This window comes from Thunnus maccoyii, chromosome 21, assembly GCF_910596095.1.
Source record: "Thunnus maccoyii chromosome 21, fThuMac1.1, whole genome shotgun sequence".
NCBI classification, from domain to species: domain Eukaryota; kingdom Metazoa; phylum Chordata; class Actinopteri; order Scombriformes; family Scombridae; genus Thunnus; species Thunnus maccoyii.
This window is the reverse complement of record NC_056553.1, coordinates 5,822,394-5,845,627: the sequence shown is the minus strand read 5'-3', so window position 1 is coordinate 5,845,627 and position 23,234 is coordinate 5,822,394. Positions and strand designations below refer to the sequence as shown.

Here is a 23,234-nt window from a genome sequence, read left to right as displayed (position 1 = left end):
TGAGTAAGTTAAGCTGCATTTACTTGGTTCAGCAGAACTTCACCCCTATGCAAGAGTTCTCCAAAAACAGCTTAAGGGTTCATATGTTCTACCTCCTCAAGCCTCTGACATATCAGCTCAGGGTCAATTAGCCCAAAGTGAGGGGAGGAATCGGCATCCTCGGCATGTCTGCAGCTGAGGTGTATATATCCGACAGCAGTGACACCCCTATTCGTGCTTCTGCCCGTCTCCTGCCCTCTCATGTGAGACCAACCATACTTGGCAAGCTTGCAGTCGGTTACGCTCTACTGGCCTGGAGTCACATGAGAGACATTCCTTTCTGTGTATTTCAAATTGACTAACATGTAACCACTATGGCAGCAATGCTATCTTCTCGCCCCAGGACTTGGGCGTCTCTGGCATGTTGTTCCAAAAGACACCAAGTGAAAACAGCTGGTAATAGTGCAGTGAAATGTGCTTATGTGAAGAGACAGTGAATTTCAAAAAGGGAGGTGCACTGAAGGATGTAGAAAAAAAACGCCTTTTTGTGACGCATGGTAAACATGAACAATCATATGTCCAAATTAAATGCACATGAATTAGCTAACTAATTAGACTCCATCCACTAGAGATGATCAGAGGCTGTGCAGTCATGATTTCATAGTGATAGCAGATGCTTCTCAAGCCCTCGGTCTCATCTTCATCTCCATGGTTTCACAGTCTTTCCACTACAGCAGGTGTCCGTAAAAAGAAAAAAAAAAAAAGAGCTATGTGAAGGCAAGCCAATCTGAAAGCAATCATTGACCATCAACCACCATGATTGGTTTGATTACAGTGCACCAGATGCAACTGGCTAGGCACAGCTATACGATCCTTCAACAGGAAATACACTCTGTCCCTTTCAATCTCTTTCAAGAAGTGACAACACTGAGAGAAGACCCAGCTCCCAGAAGCAACAGCCACATAAAAAAACACCGGATTCATCGTGGGTGTCATTCAAATGCTGATCCCTACAATCAAACTAAAAGACTCCTCACCAAGTTATACCTACAACGTAGCCTAAAATGTACAGCAGTCATTATGTTAGTTTGCTGAGCTTCCTGCTGATTCCTGTTGATTGCTGAAAATCAGCATCAAAAGTAACTTAATGTACTTTGCTTCTCAAAGACTTAGGCACAGAAATAAATATACCAATAATGTAATCAGCATTTTCATTATTTGGAGTTTATGTGATGCAAAACTAGTATAAGAAAAGCAAAGTAAATAACATATAAATAAAATAAATACCTAATAAGCAAATATCATATTAGGCCTGAACCAGTGCATGTAGACAAGCATGCATAGCTCAGCTAAAATACGTGCACAGGTGGAGGAGGAGGAGGGACAGAGATACTGCTGGGAAAGTGGACAGCAGGAGGTGTACACCAGGCCTCATTAGCCAGAGTCTCACTGGGGACAAGGAGAAGCGTTGCTTTCCATCTCAACATGCTGCATCACCACAATTAGGATAGAGGCCCAAACTCTCACCCTTTATAACTGTCTAATTTTCATGTAATCCTCGGCTAGCCGATGACGGAGAAATGTGGAGCATGATGGGGAAATGCTCTTTTCACACACAGGCTTTGCAGTTTTGCCACAAATCTTCTAGCGAGCACAGCTGGCATCCCAGAGTCACAGCAAACAAACAGCTTTGAGCAATATGATAATGCCTAAATTTAAAGCAGTTGAGCAAGAGGGGTATTATTTAGTGCCAGTGGATTCTGTAATGTTAAATGATAGGTTCACATTTTTCAAGTCTGTCTTGAAACAATAGTCGTCCATACTGAGATTATTTTAGTTGCTGTAATCCATCCTTCGCTTCATACTGGCCATTAAAACATCCCATCCTAATGTGCTTTGGAGTCTTTATTCACTTGATACAGTATATTTACATGGTAGTATCTTATTAGGATTAAAACATTTTGCCACCAAAGGTGCAGCAAAGAAAAGAGATGGCATCTACATGAGCAAATTGCAGCACATTTACTCAGCAGATGGAGGAGGGAGAAGCCTTTCTGACATTCATGGAACAAAGCATGGACAGCCATATGATTAACTGTCGAGCAAATCTCACAGAATAATTTACATATTCCGGTTTGGGTGCAAAACAGTAATTCTGAGGGTTTCACTGCCTTTTTAATGCGTTTGAGACACAAGATGGTCCAAGAATGTCTGGGATATCTGTTGTTAAATAGGAATAAAATGGGGCCAGAAGGGGGTAATGAGAAACTCTGAGTTAATGAGAAGACGTGCTAATGTGTCAACGCTTGAGTTGGGGAGAATCAAATCAGATCTGGAGGCCATAAGGGAAATTTCCCAGGAAAGAAAAAAAATGGCCATTCATTTTCTGACTCCATGTATCATTTTACGTTTTTCCCCTTCCTCGAGGATGACCTACTTATAAGCTGAGAACTGGTGCTGTATGAGTATTACCCAAATCTACACATACATTATTATTAAACAAGCTGCATACACCTATGCATGTTCATTTACAAGTTCGAAGTGTCTCATTATAGCCTCGGTTGTTATGCACCTTTTATGGGTTACCGTGGACACAACAAGGAAGTGTATCAACGGTGGAATTTGTAAAGAGGACAGACCGAGTTCCTCTCATGTCAGTGCTGCTGCTCTTCAACATCACAACAGAACACACTTGAAATTCTAGACATAGTGCTGCGCCCTTTGATATGTAAATGTGTACCTTCATTGCACTGGCAGTGATACTGAATGAAGGAACTTTTTTTCTTGCCAATTGAACCTGTTATGTTTCAAGGGAATTTGTTAATTTAGAACAGGGGACTAATCAAGGCATCTGAGTCTCACAGGTACAGTATTATGCACACATACACTCGCGCATTAAAAACTCCTTACACCGTCAGATTCACATGTGTGAATACAGAACAATGGATGTGGTTGTATGATGATTTACAGCGATAAAATAAGAGCATAATCATAACTGAAATGTGTTTCTGACTTGTTAACTTAGGCCTGTTTCTGGTCCCTCGCTCACAGCTTGCTCCTTGAGCAGTATAAACTGTTAGTTGCAGCTATTTTTTCAGCTTACTGGTTATTTTGGGGACGGGAGAAGCAGGATGATATGCATATTTAATGGGTTCTCGGTTTGTTTGTGTGTTCAGTACAGTATTACAATACCTGAGTTCAATATTCTTTTCAAACATCCACCACGCTTGCCCACTTATATGGGGAACGGTCTGCTGCCAACACCCATGGGTGAATCTAGTTTTTCCCCGCGAAGAATAATTATCACAGCACAGCAAGTCATTAGCAGGCTGATTTCATTTGTTTGTGCTGAACGCAGGTATTACCCGAAGAGGCTGGAGATTAAATAAGGTGAAAAACACAGAAAATATTTAATCTGTGATGTTGTGAGCGGCCGTAAATCCATTTAACCACAATATTATATATTTACAATACCACTTATGAATCATTAACACCCCCTCACATGATTTATCCTGTGAGAGCAAATCAAAGCTAGGCCAAACATGCCTAGAATAACACACATTTCTAATTACAGCTGTCAGAGCCAGCATGTTTTTCCAAACAGCAACATTAGACCATGCCTGGATGCTTAAATCAAGTGCGGCCAAAACCTCCTGATCCCACATGACAGCACCCATCATCGAAAAGCTAAAGATTTGCCTGTTGGGTTGCGGTAAGCTCTAATAGTCCTAACAATGCCTAAAAAGCTAAGGACATCATTTCTGGGATGCAAAGCCACTTTAGTGTGAAAATTCCATTGTGATTCTGAGATAGGCAATTATGACTCAGTAGTTTGAGTCTGGCATAATATCTCTGTTGTGAATGAGTGACTTCTTTATAAGGTCACTGCAGTCATTGACTGACAGTTCAGCAAAAATCTGCCATGCAGAAGAATGCTAAAGACCTCCAGCCATCATTGTGCCATCACCAGTCAACTGACCACAGAGTACAATGAGCTTATCATCAGTAGAGAAAAGCTTACATGCCCCAGAGAGCCATTTGATGTCCCTCTGAGTACCGGGGGGGTCCTAACACTGTGGAGAAGAGATGCTCACTTTATTGTGCTGCCATCAGTCACATCAGTTTGTGTCCTTGGCTGCCTCAAAGCCTCTCCATCCCCCCAATGCTCGCAACAGTGGAGTGCCATCTGAGAGTCTTGCCAGCAGCCCTGTCCACACTGCAGTGGAGTGGAGTGACTGTGAAAGACTCGCACTGCCACTCTTAATAGGACAGGGTTAGCCATGGGATGAGCCCCGAGACACTAGTTTAATCTATTACACCCACGCCTCCCCAGGCCACCAGAGAGAAGGCACTTCATCGACTCCAAGCACCACCTCAGCCGCCTCTTTGTCACTCTCTCTCTCCTCTTTCTTTTTTTTTTTCTCTCTTTGTACTCATTCACTCACAGACAGCACATGCATACCCAGACGTACACAAAGACATGCACACACACACATTGCTTCCCGCTTGGTTGCTTGGTGAGATGTTATTCGTCCGTGTTGGGCACCTGCATCTCCTGCTGTTCTGAGGCATTGTTTTGTCTCTCCTCCTCCTTTCAGCTCCTTTCACACTGTGGCCTAGAAAAACTAATAACACCTCCCAGTGAAACATTCAGCACTATAATCAATAGATTAGTTTCAACTCCTGTCTGTGAGCAAGGTGCAGTTGGTAGCATGCCACTGGATGAGCTGCTAGACACTAATGCTATCAGTTTTAACCTATAATATACTGTGATTACCTCATGGCACTATGAAAATTACATGTAAAATTCATATATTTTCACAGGGTAAGGACATTGTTTTATTCTAACTGTATGGATGTACCCTCGTAAACACTGTAAACTTTATGAGACCACAGTGTATTGTGTTCTTTAGTATTCAACCAACATTCCTCACTGTTTTCTGGCCTTCAGTCAAGTTAGCAGTTTGTTCATTACTTTTGTAATTTGACCATTACCTTTTCTTACTGCCTGGTAGTATCTCATCAAGACTGTAAGGCAGTAACAGCTTCCATTCTCTGAAATGATTTACTGTTCAAACAGCCCAGTAATGACATTTCTGATAGAGAAATTAGACTGCAGTCAGTGTCTGGCTTTAGTGAAATTAAATCCTTAATTGATGGCAGGAAGGATGAAAAAGGCTCCTTGCCTCAATACTGCCAATGGCTCTAACTAGGGAAGCCTTAATAGGCCCACATTTGGCAATCCAGGCAATTAGTGGCATTTGTTTTGCATGCAAATGTTGATCAGTTTTGTGCTCTGTTGGTGACAAGCTCTTTTTCTTATATGTCATGCCTAACATGAGTCACTTGAATGTGCTGTTCTTCAGAAGTGGAAAAATTGTCACCTGAAGGAATGATTGGCCGCTATTTTAGGTGTTACTCAATTAAAACAAATCAATTTGCGGTGGCAAATTAATAATATACTTGTATATTGCCTGAAAACATGAAGGCTGTCTGGGATTAGTGTGCTAAGACCTGGGTCTGTGATCCAACATATGGTTATGAAATTTAAGTTATTATGAATGTTGTGATTATCTGTCTACCTCCATCATTCTGAACCTTCCAAACCAGTCTCTTACTGTCTCTGTCCATGGTGCTGAAAACATTCAAAGCAAAGTTTAGACTGTGTAAGAAATCACTCCCTTGTATACTTTTATTCACCATTTCCTATATAACAGACACTCAATAATTTACTCTACAGCAAGCAGTAAATTGAGATTTTGGACACTCAGAGGATATGGCTGGTGATTTTCTATGTTTTCCTTATTGTCAACAAATCTTATGTGCAGAGCCAAATCAACAAGGATTTGTTGTGCTACATATCACAACCTCTTGACTCAGTGCTACATTGTAAATTTCTCAAAGAACTTCAGTACAAAGTCAAGAGGTTGTTGTATGTAGCACAACAAGCTAGTGAAGGTTTGTAAACTGAACTGCAATTCTCGTGTCTGCTGTACATGGAACTAGTCTCCAGAGACCGAAAATGTGATCACTGTTATCAACCTTTGGAGTAATTTCTAAATAAAATACTGTGACTGTAATCTTTGTGGCAAAGGAATATGTTAATCAGTGCGACAGTGTGGCTCACTGCCATGTTTTTTTTGTAATTTTTGGACAACAGTGGAGGTCTACAGCTCAGAGGAATAAGATATATCAGGCTTTGGATAAACACACAATACTCGTAAGTAGATCAATTCATTGTTGGTTTGGCTCTGCACATGAGATTTGTTGACAATAAGAAAAATACATAAAATAACCATCCATATCCTTTCAGAATCATTTTGCATCATCTCTGACAGGTGCAATGTTGCATGAATGTAGTGAATAAATTTCATATTCTGAGCTCAGACACTCATGAGTCACACACAGAATCACAAACCTATACCTTTACAACCGTCATGACTACCCTAGCAACACCCAAAAGACAACTCTGAAACCTATAGCAACCACAAACCCTTGTAAATTAATTATATGGTTCTTTTCAATCAGAGTAGAACAAAGTGCTTTACAATGTGCCTTTCATTCACCCATGTACACATACTCACACACTGATGGTGGGGTAGCTGCCATGCAAGATGCTGGCCTGGCCATCAGGAGCAGTTTCTCTTCAGAAGCCAGGGATCAAACCACCAACCCTGCTCTACTTCCTGACACACAGCTGCCCCATTAACATCAACCAAGCAACACCATGGCAACCACCCTGACCACCTTAGCAACAAAACACCTAAAAACCTTTTTTAATGATCTCATAACATCTTAGCTACACCCCAAACAACCAAGCAACCATCATGTGACTTTCAATTAGTAGGTAAGTTTTCTTTAAAAATATATATTTTCCAGTTATTTTCAATGATCATTATTAACTTGTAATACCTATTTTACTACTAAATACCAGATTAAACCAGTGGTTGAGGAGTACATGCAGCAGTTCACAGTACACAAGTCACCTGCACTTCTCTGCAATGTTTCTTGAGCTCTTATGACAATCTGGGACAATGGATTTGGAAGCAGTGCCAGAGGTCTGCAGCAAATGCTCTTTATTCAATACACTGTGGCCACTGGGGGTATTCAGTTTGAGCAGTGAGGAGATAGTCCTGTATTAAAATGGATTCCCTGAATGTAAGCCAGCAAATATTATGCCACACATGCTGTCATTAAACAATACAGTTCCTTTAGGCTTAGAACAACACATTTCAATTATGCATATCTGCCATCTTTTCTTCTCCCAGGAGGAGGTAAATAAACATGCAAATGGACAAATGCACAAAACGACATTTAATCTGACTGAAAATTATTTTACCACCACAACCCAAGGTTATCATGTCGTGTGTGTGTCATCTCGATGTGTGGGTGTGCTATTGCTCTCCACATACATATAGCAATGTGTGAATGTGTCGGTTTCCTTCCACATCTCTTTTTCATGTACAGTATGTCGCTCTGTGCGCACACATTTGTCTGCACATTTCCCTGGAAATTCATTGGTGGATTTACCTATTGTCTGCTATAATCTTATGTTTTGCAGATGGGATGTGCAAACCCCCTCCATGCCTCTGCGCCTCTTTTTTCCTCTCCCCCTGTATCGGCAGACTGGGAAACAGATGATCATCCTTTGAACCCATTACTCAGCCTGATCCTCTTATCATAACCAACCTTCCCGAGTCTCTAATTTGGGGTCTGCCAAACTCTGCACTGTGTACAATGTGGCTTTCGTGTCTGTCCTGCTGTTTCCTTTTCTTTTTTTCTTTTTTTTTGACGTTTGTGCGAGGGAGGGAAGTCAAAAGAAAGAGGGAAAGCTAAAGACTAGGAGAGAGGGAAAGGGAGACGGGTAGAGAGTGGGATTTTCTGCACACATTTGCACACCCGTCTCTGGGGATATTCTACCAATCCGAAATAAGACAAGTCTGTGGGTGGGTCAGTATTCTGGGAACACAGTGAACAACTCATAAAGGTTTCATCTCCAGCTACCTACTCCCCACACCTTTGCGAGGCACAGCTCATCCTTTCTCTCCTCTCTTTCTCACTCTGTCCGTGCCCTGCTAATATCACTATTCCACATGGTAGAAGCACATGTTGTTTAGTAAATTACATTGTGGGGGGCTTGGTCAGTTAAAGGGGCTAAGAATGTCCCCCATCAACAATGGCTTTGTGCGGTAGCCGTCCACTGTAGGGAATACATCACACTGCCTCATTGTTGCTGTGGCAGAATATCAAACACTGAAAGTAAAACAATAGGAGGAAAGATGAATCCTCGCCATCCATCGAGGGTATACATGATGTAAACAAATAACCATCTTCATTTACATCATAATTGCATCCTGTCTCATTTCGTTATTCCATTACTGTCAATGAGCAGGGTACTATAGAGTGATCTATAGTCATGACTATAAGCACCATTCACACATACAGCACATACAGTGTATGTGCACACACATACATGATGTAACGCATGCAGGTTACTGTATGTCCATACCCTTCATACACACGTGCACAGAGAATACTGAGGGAGCTCTTACACTGAGCAGGGAATCAATTACTCACTCGGCTGCATATTTTTGGGGATCAAAGGATCACACACCTTTGTGTGCTTGTGTGCTGGGGCATGTACTAAAAATGTACCAGTTAACGAATACCTCAGTGTGATACATCAGAAAAACAAATGCAGATTTGCATTCCCCCAAAGAACAATTTAGACACTTACATCAGAAATACCCTGAGAGGCACAAAAACAGATAGAATTGGCTGCACATTTTTTTCTATTACTTTTGCAATCAGATGAAATACGCTGTATGCGTCAAATGTAACAAAAAGTGACAAAAAACGGATACATTACCGCTCCTTAAAAGTATTTGTTGAGGGGAATTTGCATGGAAAAGGAAGGAATATAATGAGAAACCCGTTTCTAATCTTCAAGAAGCGGATTTGCGTGTAAAGCTAGTTAAGTTTTGGAGGAATTCTGAAGGACTGTCTTTTATCATAATGTTTGAGACTTGGAGGCAAACTGCTACTGTTCTTACATTCAGCGTACAAAAGTTTGTGATTTCAACTTTGATTATGCAGTATTTCAGGTTGTGTATTGTGTTGTGTGGCGTATCCATGACAGCAACTTTCTATGCAGGCTGCTCTATTAGAGGGCATCAAAAGTGCTGTGATTAAACAAAGTAAAACTAGATATCAATCATTGGAAAATAGTAATATCAGCACTGACAAAATGATTGCTGACATGATGATGAAGCAGAACAAGTTGCAGAAAGTTGTGACTTATCTGCTACCTTTCAAAGAATAGCATGTATGTATGTTTCAAATAATATATATATATATATATATATATATATATATATATATATATATATATATATATATATATATATATAATATAAATTGTGTTTTGGAAATGATAACATAAATATGTGTGAATATTTACCCAACAGTATTTTAGAATAAGCAGGAAAAAAAAAAAAAAACCTCATCCATGCATCACAGCGTTGCTTAGAGAAAACTTCACTTTCTGATATTTATGCTGTTTTCTCCTTCTCCATATTGCAGAGACTTTTTTTTTTTTGGCTGTTGCATAACGCAACATTAGCAATGCTCTGCAGTTCTTATTTTTCTATTGAATCTAAATAGCAGTGACAACAAATGACATTTAAACTCACCACAGGGGTCTACTGCATCTGCCAAAGGGAAACTCAGTACAGAGTATGAGAGAATGAATGTGCAGGGACTTGTGTGTGAGTCTGTGAGCAAGTCAGACTGAATGCGTAACACAATCGCAGGTTGAAAGCTTATATTTGTGCATGTGTGCCTGTGAGAGTATATGAGAAACTGCATATGTTTGCTCCGTGTAGTTTTATGTGTGAGTGAGACCTAGTAACTTTAACACATTCATATTATAGGCCTCTTAACTGTCACATGTAGAGACACTGAGCCAACCGCTCACCAGCTGTTCAAGTGATACTGACATGATGTATTTCAATAGCAGGCTGGCAGTAGTGTGGAAGCGTAAGCAGTTCTGTTATTCAGTGGTTACTCCAAATGGCAGTGAGATGTAACAGTCTGTAAACTGTTGAAAACCACATGTGTTTGCTAACCTGGCTGACCTGCAATGCTTGATGCCGAAGCATACCAGACTGATTAGAGAGGCAAACAAACCCATATAGTGAGCCCAGATTCCTCAAATGGACCACTTCGATCTGAATAATATGTCCAAATGTGGCCAAGACTGAATGACAATATAATCAATACAGTGCTTTTAAATATTGTACGTTTTTTGTCACATTGACGCATGCCATCATTTTTAAAGTTCATGTACCTTTTAAGAGTAGGTACCTGAAACCTTAATAAGAACATGCTGAGACTCTTTCATTCTCTGCCAATGCAGCACTCATAAATGCATATTGCTCACCCACTGTCACTGAACTGAATACCCTCAATGTCCAAAGAGAAATAATATCACACTCTTGCTCTCTGCAGTCAAACCTGTGGGTAGATATTTCTATTTAGTATGTTTGGATATGATAGATCTCCAAATCTTTAACCAGGCATAGGCTAAGGCAAGTGTCACAACAGAGCTGAGAATGTACATAAATGAGGGGATATTTTTAATGGGTAGCTTTGTAATTAATACACCAAAACAACATGAGTACATTATGAAACCTGATGTTAAGATTGATAAAGGAATTCAGGAACAGGCTTTTCCATGTGGCAGTTGTGAAGCTTTTATTGTATTACTCAATGTCCTGTTGGAACAGTTTAGACAAAACTGCACTATGATATATATATATATATATGAAATGAAATATCCATCATCTCTAAATTCATTCCTAAGGTTACATTTTTTATATGTATGTATATTTTAAGTATGAATGGATTGAATTTTGGAGCAGAACTTTTACATTTTTTAAATATATGGGCTGAATTTAATAATTGATTGCATAATAAGTCTTATTATAGGCTAGGTATTTAATAGATAAGTATTCATTGCACAGGCTGGGCCACTCTATTTTTCCCTCTTAGACTGTGGCTGTAATGTCCTTTTTTCACCTCTGGCAGTTGCGGGTCCCCCTTGAAAATGAGATGATAGATCTCAAAGGGTTTATCCTAGGAGTAATAAATTTCTCTAATCTCACTGGTGCTTTTGTGCCATTTGCCATTTTTTGTGAAGTAATATCATGGCCCTACAAATGCTATATGTGGTAAAAGTTGGTATTAAATGAGATACGTTTGCTCTGTGGATCAAAGAAAGTACAACCAAAGACCAGGACCTCTTGCTGTGGGTCACTGTGTTCTGGATGTATTAATCCACTTAGCAAAAACAACATATGGCATAGTAAATGAGCCCTGACATGCTGAGTGTATGCTTTATATAGCTCCAGCGCTCAGAGAGAGCTATGTCATTACTCTGTGCCGTAATTTAAGACATGGACGGCAAGGAGACAAACAGTGAGAGAGAATCATCACGTACAGTAACTGAAAGATCACGGATACACATCTTCCAAGCGCCCCGCTGATTTAACAGCCAATTCACGTAGAAGGTGTTTGAGACCCCCTGCGTTTTTTTACGTCTATTTCTGTCGCGTTTACTGAAGCGTAATCTGCACAGACAGCTGTTTAAATCACACAAATATCCCGGTATCTACATTGATTGATCAGGACTCCCAGTCTGCCTGTTGTGAGCTCACCTGTTTCACTACAGGCAGATTCCCCTCTCTCGCTACAGAGGGCGGGTAAATAAAATAAATGAATCAATAAACACTTTTCTTTCCTTGATTTCTTCCCACGGAGCAGTCATGAAAAGTATTTTGGTTCGGTAAATTTCTGCTGTCAGTCAACCCGGTGAAGGCAGGTTAGATGCATGCACACTCACTATGATTTATTTTATTAAATACTCTAATTTATTTATTTCAGGGATCAGATTTCTTTTTAAAAGTTACTTGCTCCATTTGTTTGCCCCTTTACGGTGTCGGTGATAGGCCTACTATTTCTCAAGTGAATAAAATATGTAAACTACAGCAAAAGTAACTTTGGCTCCAGCACAGCCGTTGCACCAGTGGAATAATAGCACTGGGAGTCATCTAGGTGTAAATATAACATACAGAATAGCATACCCACAGGAAGTAAGGGTGCTGGGGGTGCTGCAACACCCCCACCCACAGGTGCGGCACCACCTCCGCGTGACTAGGCTATATATATGTATGTATGTATTTTCACAAGTTCTTTTTTCTGTTATGTTACACCGCATCTCTACTGTTCCCTATCATCTTTTTTTTTTTTTTTTTTTTAAATGTAATAATTATCCCAAGCAATGTGAGCTTTCCTGATGGTTTCCTATAGTGTGTTGATCTGTTGCGGCAAGAAGGATTTAAATAGCTTCTCCAGCATACTGACAAAATACAACAAGATACTGCAGTTTTCAAACAATAGCTGCACTTTCTGTGGCGGTGTGGCGTTGTCATGAACGACGACACACAAGAACTGTTTTGAACTATACCGTTTTCATATTGTCATAACTGTAACATAATTGTCATAAGGTTAACATAACATGATATGGTGCTGTCAAGATGTGATGAAATATTCGATGTTGTATAGACCCCACAAGGCACTTTATGATATAAACCCACTCAAAACATGTTTCCCTGGTGATGCAGAATGGTGTTGGCATGTGCTATGTTTGAATCTACATTATAAACTAACATACCGTATATGTTAAACATTTTATCTTAGTTTCTGAGACTCCCCGCCACATACCCTTTTCAGAATGATAATCCCCTCTTGGTTGTGTTCATTGGTGGTGATGTCAAACATGGCGCCTCCATCTCCTGGCACAATGGTGTACTCGACTTCGGCATTTTTCCCGATGTCCAAGTCATGGGCCTTGATTCTCCCAACAGCAGACCCCACTGCAGAAGACTCAGGAACTCTCAGGTGAAAGAAACCTGTCAACAAACAAACATCAGACTGGACTCAGGCTCATTTATTATCATCATATGACACCGGATGGAAATACTGAGCTCCTCACATCCCCTGTCCTTTATGTAGTCTCTCATCCGCCTGAGGATGTCTTTTCCACCCACAGGCAAGCAGCTGATATGCTCTCTGTCTGAAGTCAGCCCTGTGGCTATAGGCATGACATTATTCAATTTTGACGTCTTTGGACATCAAGGGTGCTCAGCTCCTTGTAATTGGCTGGCTCAACCTGTAAGATCAACAAACACAAGGGCCCAAGGGCTTTGGTTCTCCCAACAGCAAAAATCACTGCTGAGGGCTTAGGAAGAACTCTACAAACAAACAAACTGTAGAAATTGATTGATTATCACTGACGCCAGACAATGGATGGAAAGTTTTGTGTTTCCCTTCATTCTCTGTGATGGCTAGCTGTTCAATCAATCATGCCAGAGAAATTAAAACTTTACTGCTGCGTCACATATCTAGTGCCCACACCTGGTGGGCAGCATGAAGTAACACACAAGTGTTTTCAGGACTTGGAATGTTTTGGTTTAATTACGCCTCTCATTCTATACTCAGACCGAGAAACGTCAGTAAATCATAAGGACGTTAATTTAAAAGATTTATGTTTGAAACCGGTGCTGTGTCAAAGGTCGGACAACATTTATTCAGGTCTATTCATTATAACTGGATGTGCAAAAGTCCATCAAAGTGTAGCACTTGTACCTGACCATTTGAAAGGTTTCATTTTTTTTCGTTTTTTTTATTTATTTAACCAAATCCCTAACACATTCCTCCATTTAATCAAACGAATACCTAACACATGTTCTACTCTAACAAAGAAACAGTCAAAACAGACTGTGGAAAACATTAACATTAGACCTAGGTTGCCCTTATATGGCAGTTTTTGCTTGGCGGAGAGGATATTCCCTTTTCTTGCTGCAGGACCAACATAAATTTACTGAAACAAAACCAAAATATCCGTCTTTGCTTTGGTAATTGCAATGTCATGCCATACTATGAGATACTAGTACTGCTGTGTATATGTTACTGCTCTTGCTCTCATTTATTATTCCTTCATTTTACTGTGGATCTTAGGTTTTTCCTCACTGCTGATCCCAGGAATGAGAGAAGGGATCTGAGGCATATGGATGAATTTGGCTGCCATAATTTCAATAAATAATCAAGTACTTTCAAGGACATGCATACATTTTTTAAAAAGTCTTTTAAGGTTCATGTCCTTTAAAGATAGGACAATAATATTTCTTTTTGGTAGCTCCAGTCATTGTGCCAAAACATGCTGAGTTGCAGGTCAAGAGAATTTACAACACAGTTGTTTTATGGCATTGTCAGTGGGTAAACTAGCCTCTGTGATAATTCAGCAAAGCCACATGCAGGTACTATACATTACTATCAGCCCTGAACTATGCATTGCTTTGCAGCTGCAGCCACATCTGTTGCCCTCACAGAGGCTCAGGGGATTGACAGTTCTCAAATACATAATCTATAATAACTAGGGAGGAAAAGAGAGATTTCTGGAAAAGATAGATGTGGATGGATACATGCAGCAGTGGTATATGTTAACTGAATCATCTGATGAGTTCCTCCAATATGGCCACCACACATTTTTTAACCTATAAGCTCTCAATCGATGGAAAAAAAAGAAGTAGACTAAGAGAGGATTTGGGACAGGGCAGAGGAGCTGCCATGCTTGGCCCAAACCTCTGTGCTGTGACAGCATTATGGAAATATCATCTTTTCCTTGCAGCCAAAGGAGCTTGACCGTCTGACTGCCTATATTTACATTCAGAGGAGACCACTGAGTTTCACCTCAAAATACCTGAAGAGACTGCATCAGTAGAGAACAGTATTTGTGCTTTCCTGTCATATCCTTGCTGTTTTAAAATAGAATAAACTTTGCACACAGACAAATATTTATACTTAGTATATATAGAAAACTTTCACAGATCAATGAGTTTACAGCAAGGAGTATTTTTTTTTTTTCCCAGCTTGGCTTTTTACATGACCTGGTGAACGGTACAATCGAATTAATCCGGTTTAGCAGCTTATAAAAAATACCAGATAAAATACAGTGTTTAAACACACTGACTCAATCCCTGGTGCAGCACTGTCGTGCTCTAACCTGATCTAAATATAGAAGGATGCTCCATAAGTAAAATAACACCAACCCAGGTTTATTTGCCAGGCGTAGTAGCCGTAGATGCAATCATGCTAAATAAACAGCTTTGCTTACGACAGTGCATAATGACAAATAATGAAAACCAATTACGAAGAGAAGTCATGATGAATACCCCCTGCCCCGTTGTAATTGCAGTGTTTATTTCATTATCATAAAATGTGTGAACCTGCAAAAGGTCATCCAAATTATTATTGTTTTGGTGTTGTTAAACAGTCATTATATCTAAATGTCTATTTTCTACAAAGGGCACTTACTTTTGGAGAACCTTGGTGGGTTATCGTTGACATCGCTGAGGGTAATGTTGACGGTGGTGGTCCCGGCCAGCCCCCCAAGCTGGCCCCCCATGTCCTTGGCCTGGATTAACACCTGGTACTGTTCCTTCACCTCTCTGTCCATGTTGGGCAAGGCTGTCTTTATAACCCCTGGTGTACAGCAAGATTGATGAGAAGTACAGATAATAAAGGAGGGAGAAACAGAGGAAGAGAGAGAGAGATAGATAGGGAGATAAAAAGACAAAAGGGAAAAAGTGGTAAACTTTTAAAATCCCCTGAAGTATGTTTAATGCTAAATGCACAATTTACTTCAAAATGCAGAGTATACTTCCACCTAAGGAGCTCACTCCTGTGCCTCTGACCAAGGCTGAAATAGAGGTCATTACAAACTGAGACACTTGACATTCAGTAGGGAACTCTGGTGAAGCCATATAATGATTCACTTGAGGATCAGAGACCCTGAGATCAGAGAGCGTTTGTACTGCAGATTAATAGCCAGGTCAGTGGGAGGCTGGCAGGGTAAAAGGAAGCAGGCAGCATAGGTGGGTCTGCACTTTTTCCCTCCTCTCACTCCATTTAATACGGTGAGGATGTCACATTTGATCCACAGACTTCTAACATGCGTGACTCCGAAATCAAAGCATAAGTTTATTTTTGACATTTCTGTCTCTGAGTGGGATGATACTGTGACATGCATGGTGATTTACACATGTGGTCGTCATCCCCCTCCCCTTTGTTCACCTTTTTTTCCTCCCAGTGTTTGTTCCCCTTGTTGATGTGCGTTTGCAGATAGATGCAGGCCCAGCAGGGCAAACATTTACTTTAACAGTTTGATTTTTTCCAGCATCAGTTTGAAATACAGTCACAGTATGCGTTCTGTAAACCTCTGGGATGAGCGGCATAATCAGCAACAGATTCCAGCGTATCTGCCTGTGTGATATGTACTGTATGAACCTATTTTCATATGCTTTGAACTGTCCCAGATAGTAAGCCAACAGCAGCCCACTACCGGCAAACACTGGTGGTATAAAGGTTTTTCATCTGCCATACCCACCCCCCCATCCCCTCCCCCGCTGCCACTCTACAACCTTTTTACTGCCATTTTCCTCCTATGACACCATCCGCCTACTCCTGCAAAGTGCGGGTATAAATAAAAAGGAAATAACTATATAACACTGTTAATGTTATTGTGTTATTTGTCCTTTGGTCAATTTAAATGAGTTGCTATAGCTGTTTGCTGGCTTTCTATACAAGTAAGTATCTTTGCAGCAAAGATTCAGCTGTGGTTGTCAGATAGCAGTTCATTCCGTGGGCACATCCTGATACTGAGACTGTCAGTTTATGGGTCCTCCTGACATTTTGATATGCTGGAAAAAAGCAATGACATCCTTCTATTTCACCAAGCTAGCAACTACCATATTTAAAACTACTGTGCTTAAAATATATTATACACACGTACATCTAGTTTTCACCAACAGCAGAATACCGAAACAGAAATCCTGAAGGTTTTTACGCCGTGCCTGTTGATAATGTCGAATGCTTGATATCATTGCAGCTTGATTTAAGCACAGTGTTTGATACAATTGACCCTTTATTCCCTGTCAAATAAATATTTCACAGTCTCTATTGAAGAGCATGTATCCTTTTGTGGCCCACTGATTTGTGGAGTGCCCCGAGGTCAACGCTGGGGCCTATTTTATTCTCCTGATATATGCTCGCTCTGCTCCACATTACATCGCACACACTGTTTAGAGGACTCTCAATCACACATATCATTGAAGAATAATGGCCTAGATAACCTTATTTCACAGCGAGATTGACTCACTGAAATCCCTTGCTTCATAAAAAAAACAGACACTTATTTTTTTGACAGGACTGACTTGAACATTTTATAGTAAAAAATAAAAACTGTCACTGTCTGAATCACTACTGTGTCAAATAAATAGACAGATGGATAAGTACTTTACCTGTTTTAGGGTCAACGGAGAAGTATGGCTGGCCATGGAGGATGCTGTATACCACTCTAGCACTGTTTCCATAGGTGGGGTCATCTGCATCTGTGGCTGTCACTTGTGTCACATATGTCCCTGTGGAAAAGAGTGGGCAGACGTATTGACTTTGACTTAATTTGCTCCCTCATGAGACCCGAAATCCAAACCCTTTGAAGTTCATCAGTTTACTTAATGATCTCACCTGACACTAATGAATGATGAATAACAACTGAGGAAGCTACAGCTAATACTGAAGTCCCTGATAGAGTGTAATGCCAATGAGGAGCAGGAGGAGTGTAGAGGAGAAGGAAAGTGTTTAATTTTCGTGTTTCATGTTGTGTGTTTTAGTTTGTACATTTGTAGCATTACTAAGTGGTTAGTATTATGAAAATTTTTTAAAAAAGGGCAAAAAAGCCTGTGTGCAACCATTTATTAAACAATGTAACCATTAAGAAAACAAAGGGCCATGGCAAGAATAGTGTTAAGATGGCAGTCTTCCAAACTCCTGCAGTAACAGGGACAGACTAATTACTTGTTGGAAGCTAGCTCATCCCCCTTAACTAGATGGCATTGAAAACACAGTTCCGTTAATACAGTCTTTATTTACCAACTTCATTCAAAAGTTTCCAGTTTGAGAAGAATTGCCTTGTCAGCCTGACTATTTTATTAATCCCAGACACACACCTGATGTTTCTTGAGCAGATTCTTTAGACAGACCGCTTGCAGACAGGCTGACATGGATGCCTTCACAGGCAGACAGCTCCGTGCACGTATGCACGTCAATGCATCAATCACACACCCACATATGGGTAGCTTAAAAGCATGCTGTGTAAAATGTTTTTCAACTGCAGGATTTGTGGAACGCTTACCATTAACAGGAGACACTGACCAGAGGGATGGCATTTACATGGTCATTTTAAATTCTGGTAAGCTCCTGGTTCCCTGTAAAGAACTTGCTGTATATTAAATAGGCTTTGCAGTCTGAGCAGATGGTAACAATGGCATTAAAACATTAGGCGCGAGAGATTAGTGTCTCAATCCTCCCTAACAAAGCCACACATGCCTGATTAGACATGCTAGAGAAGGACTGCATCGTGTTCAAGACGAATATACAATAGATAAGATAATGCATTAACACCTTTTCGGGTCTGCAACAGAGAGGAAATCCCCGGCAACCAACAGCTCAGATGTAGTGAAAATTTTAAAGCATTTAAGCATAGCTAACACCTACACATTCCCAAGTGACAAGGCCAACAGCCCTTCTCTAGGTGTGAGACAATAAATAAAGTCCAATAAATTCTGTTTGTATTATGGAAATTCAGGTGTGTAAGTCAAAAAGTAGATGCAAGGAATAGCTTCGGAGGTCATCGTTGGTAAACGAGGTATGATAAGGATCACATTTGTGAAATATGGATTATCTACTGTAGCCACATATTACAGTATTAGAAAAATTACCGTACAGTTATAATACATAGCAATAAAGCAAATAAACCAATTAATTCCTCACAATATACACTTTTCATTTATTTTCTGACTCCATTTAAAATCCAAAATATATTTTATATTCATATATAAATTAAAGAGAAAAAGAACTACATTACTACAATCAAAACTGTCCTGATTGTTAAATGAATCTGTTTGGTAATACTCAATACTTAATATGCAAGTTTATAGACAAGACGTGAAACTAACAAATTCATCAACAATTCATACTTTCACTTTCTCTGAATGATTCAGAGCTCAATGGAAACACATTTAAGGGTGTTTCCTGATTATTATGATGAGTTTGTAATGTTTGGCCATATATTAGTCTTCATTGCTAGCCGTTAAAGTATATTTATGTCAAGCATCTCTCTCTTTTAGCTATTTTGTTTTGCTCTGCTAACATAAAAAAACATCCTCAGGGGCATTTTAGCCAAAGACAACAAGAAGAATGTAACAGTTAATTAACTCATTGATTATATTAGTCTTACTGGTATAAATATTGATAAAGACTTAAGTCAATTTGATGTTCATGCAAGGGTTGCATCTCCTACAGTATTAACAGCCTTTGGGTTATTGCTTGAGCTGGAGGTAAAGGGAATAATAACGCTAAGGGTTCATAATAAAGGTGCATAATTTGTTTGTTATTTCTATATTTTTATATGTAGCTATTTCTAAACCTCCAGCTTATTTAGCCTTATGTGACAATAAGTCAGATCAGCTTCTTTGCTTTACTGTGATGCACTTTTTTTACTTGATCTGTTGCACTTTGTTAATTTCTGTTCAAGCACTTTGTATGACTGAGTTGGTTTTGCAGTTATTTTGATCAAAATGTTTTGATTATATGTATATTCTGAAATGCAGTCATGTTTTGGTTAGAATTTTGTAAAAATAAGAATTTATATTGAATTACTTATGATTAACTGATTAATCCTTCATTATTTAAAGTGTCAAAAATAATGACATAGTAGTAACCAGTCATCAAAGTGATATTTTCAATTTTCTTTCACAGATTGCACAGCATCAAATAAACAGATAAATAAAGTATGTATCTTATAATAACTGGAAAGTAACACATTTTTAAAATCTTCAGTGCGTTCACTTGAAACATGTCGGAGTAGTTATCTAAGTTGAAATGAATGTGTTTTCTATCATCTAATTGATCATCTACTTGATTCATACTGTGGGTGGTGTTTAAGGCGAATACTTTGTACTCTGCTTCCATGGTAACACTAGATGTGTTTTTGATAAACTTGAAAGCCTCTCTGATTCTACAGTAAACAGTTACAGGGCAGCTTGTGATTTAGAGTGCTCACCGGGGCTCGGCTGTGTTGTTACCGCTTTCTACCTGTACTCTGGAGACTGCAGATTTTGGAGTTTTTGAGGGTGTCATTGCCATTCAGATCAAGAGGAACCATTCTCCCAGCGAATTACCTTGATCTGTTCTCTCAGGGGGTGGATGTAAAAAGACAAAGCCGTGAAATATACTCAGGGCACAGCAAGAATAACTGGTTCTCTGAAATGTCAAAATCTGTTGGGGTGGAGAGTAGCTTTGCCCCTCTGGTTGTACCTGTGATGCTCCTGAAACTCAACTTTTTTGTCTTCCTCAGTTCAAGAGGAGAAAACAAAGTATTCTGTACAAAGGATTCAGATCCATTAAGACACGTACTGTCTTCTATATCTTTGGTGAACAGAAGAAGTCACTACAGGTGGTCACATACCTACTGGTGACATCTCAGGGACACTGGCCTTATATGGTCCTTCCAGGAACTTTGGCTCATTGTCGTTGATGTCTTGGACCTTGATTACAAACTCTGATTCAGGCTCTAGGGGCCTATTGGTGTTGATGTCAACGGCCTGGGCGCGTAGGGTGTAGTAAGGCTTCTCCTCCCTGTCAAGACTCCTTAAGGCATGGATGTCCCCGGTTGTTTGGTCAATTGTGAAAATGGAGCCAGCCCCATCCCCCGAGAGAGTGTACTTCACCGCACTGTCCCCCTTATCGAGGTCAGTGTGCAGCTGCAAGACAAAAGAGGAAAAAGACAGGTTGAGTGCAAACATTGGCACAGATAATGATTCATTGAAAGCACTGGGGAAGAGCTGTCAAAGAACACTATTTCACAAAGACAGTCAAGGAAACTGACTGCGCATCAAAGAGCAAATTCATGTCTCTGCAAAGATCTGCAAAACACTAAATCATGAGAAAAATAGAATGATCGTACTTTCAGAACGTTTCACAGATTAATGAGGCTAAGTCTCTCATAAATAATGTATTCTCTCAGTGCAATTATGCTGCAGTGATAACTCTTCAACATCGTGGACCCATTTCTAGTCAAGCATGACTCAAAAATCTCCTTTTATATGAGACAGGAGATAGGAGTTTTTTTCTCAAAGTGGCAAAGATCAGGTTGTGAAAACTAGGCAAATACTCGTTTTCCACAAGAACAATTTTTAATACCGTCATCTGACAGAGGAGGTCTGTGACCAGATGACTCCCAACACAGTTGCAAAATATCGCTACTCGAGCCAGAGAACATCTTTGTTAATATAGATCCAGGGCCACAGCAGCTCTCTTTGTACAAGACAAACACATTCTGGGCTGGTGGCAGAAAGCCTATTGACATAGTTATGTTTACCTCCCTGCGGAGATCAGTCATACAATTCAAAGCCTTTTAAATATTTAAGGGCTCTAATGCAAAGTGATCATCACCATATATGGGTATGGATTTTTGCCTTCTTATCAATGGCATGGAATTTCCACCAACACTGTTGAACAGCAGTCTTATTCCAGGAGACAAAAATGGATATTTTAAGCACTGAAGCAGAAGCATACAGTGTAACTAGCTGATTGGGGGACCTGCAAGCTCAGGGCAACATGGATTCATTTTTCTCTGTCAAAAAACACTTCCCTAACTTGCTCTGAGATGCCTCTAATTCTACACTCTTTGACGCAGTGTGGGGAACTGCCATAACTGAAAGGATATTGTTAGGTTTTTGGCTGCTTTTTTAATAATAACTCATGTTTTCCAATGGTGACATCTGGCTGAACATCAGTGATTTCATGTTTGTAGGCTTACTAGCAATAATAAGTTCAGCAAACAATTTCTGGCCATCAATCACCTTCTGGTTTTTGCACTAGCTAATGACTGACTCCAACACTGACCTTAGAAATTGTCTGTTTTACCCCACTGGTAAATATTAAGCTATCATTTGCACACGGCAAATTCTCCATTGAAACCTCCATGGTAGTGCCACCCATGGGGAGGTGAGAAAATATGATGAGATGCAGCTATAAATTCTCTGTAGGTTATGGCTCAAAACAACCCAAGACACGCAGACACAAGCACAAACACAGTGAGAGTAATTGGTGATGCAGTGCAAATTGCCCAGTTCACACAAGCATAGCATGGCATTATGATGTTCTCACCCGTGGTGCATTATTCATTGCTATTCAAATGAATGAGGATTATTTTTAGTACATGACCCTTGTTGGGTGACAACAACATGTCATTACATTTTCTGCAATGAGCACAAAATCTGAAATGTAGATTATGCGCTGTCCATGCAAATAATGCAAACAATATTCTCCTCCTTCACAAACTAGATAATCTGACAATAAAGCCGAGTCGATTATGGACTGAACACTTCTTTTACCTTCAATCAGCAGTGAAGGTAACACTTGGTGACATTTTGGGTCACACTGAAGATTTGATTTGGTATAAAATTTTGTCAACTTTTTGCCAAATTCTGGCAAGGGCCCACTAAAGTCTTCACTCATTAAATTAAATATAATAAAGTTAAAAAAGTAACAGTAAAAGCTTGTGAATGTAAGCTAATGAATTGGGAGATTCATATTCCCATAATGGAAGCCCAATTTATGCAATTCAAACCACAATTTGCACCCTTATTTTGAATTTGTATCCCTTACACTTTGTATTGGGGTGCCAGAGCTTTCATAATTAAAAAAAAAACAAAATTACCATAATAATTATTATTATTGTGTTCTTTTGAAACATAAAAACACTCCACCCTGAACAGTAAACATGTTTCAAGTTCTTCATGGGGAGTCAACAATGTCTCTGCCACTTCAGAAATTAAACTTCATCCCAATCACGCCTAAGGTGTTTCATTTTTACCAAGAAGAGCTCCTAATTTTTCTCATGATTATTAATAAGGGCTTATGTTTTTTCATGTGTCCCTCATTAAAACAGATTTTAAAAAATGCTTTGGGCGATTTTTCTTTGTATTACAACCTGTCTACAGTACAGCACTGTAAACGAACACATGGTGAAAGCTGATTTAAAAACATTAAAGTCCCCCCCGCCCGACCCA

The 23,234-nt window shown here is 39.7% G+C and overlaps 1 protein-coding gene across 3 annotated transcripts in view; it reads right to left on the bottom strand.

The window, feature by feature from the left end:
* LOC121888036 (cadherin-12-like) overlaps positions 1-23,234 on the bottom strand; it is a 62,081-nt gene that overhangs the window by 20,202 nt on the left and 18,645 nt on the right. For 2 of the 3 annotated variants that reach the window (XM_042399288.1, XM_042399287.1), the window contains exons 2-5: positions 20,627-20,921; positions 17,400-17,519; positions 15,415-15,582; positions 12,763-12,950 (exon numbers count right to left, since the gene is read on the bottom strand). In XM_042399288.1, coding sequence (XP_042255222.1) covers positions 12,763-12,950; positions 15,415-15,582; positions 17,400-17,519; positions 20,627-20,921 — 771 coding nt within the window. The remainder of the gene's footprint in view (positions 1-12,762; positions 12,951-15,414; positions 15,583-17,399; positions 17,520-20,626; positions 20,922-23,234) is intronic. The other variant, XM_042399289.1, reaches the window with a different exon arrangement.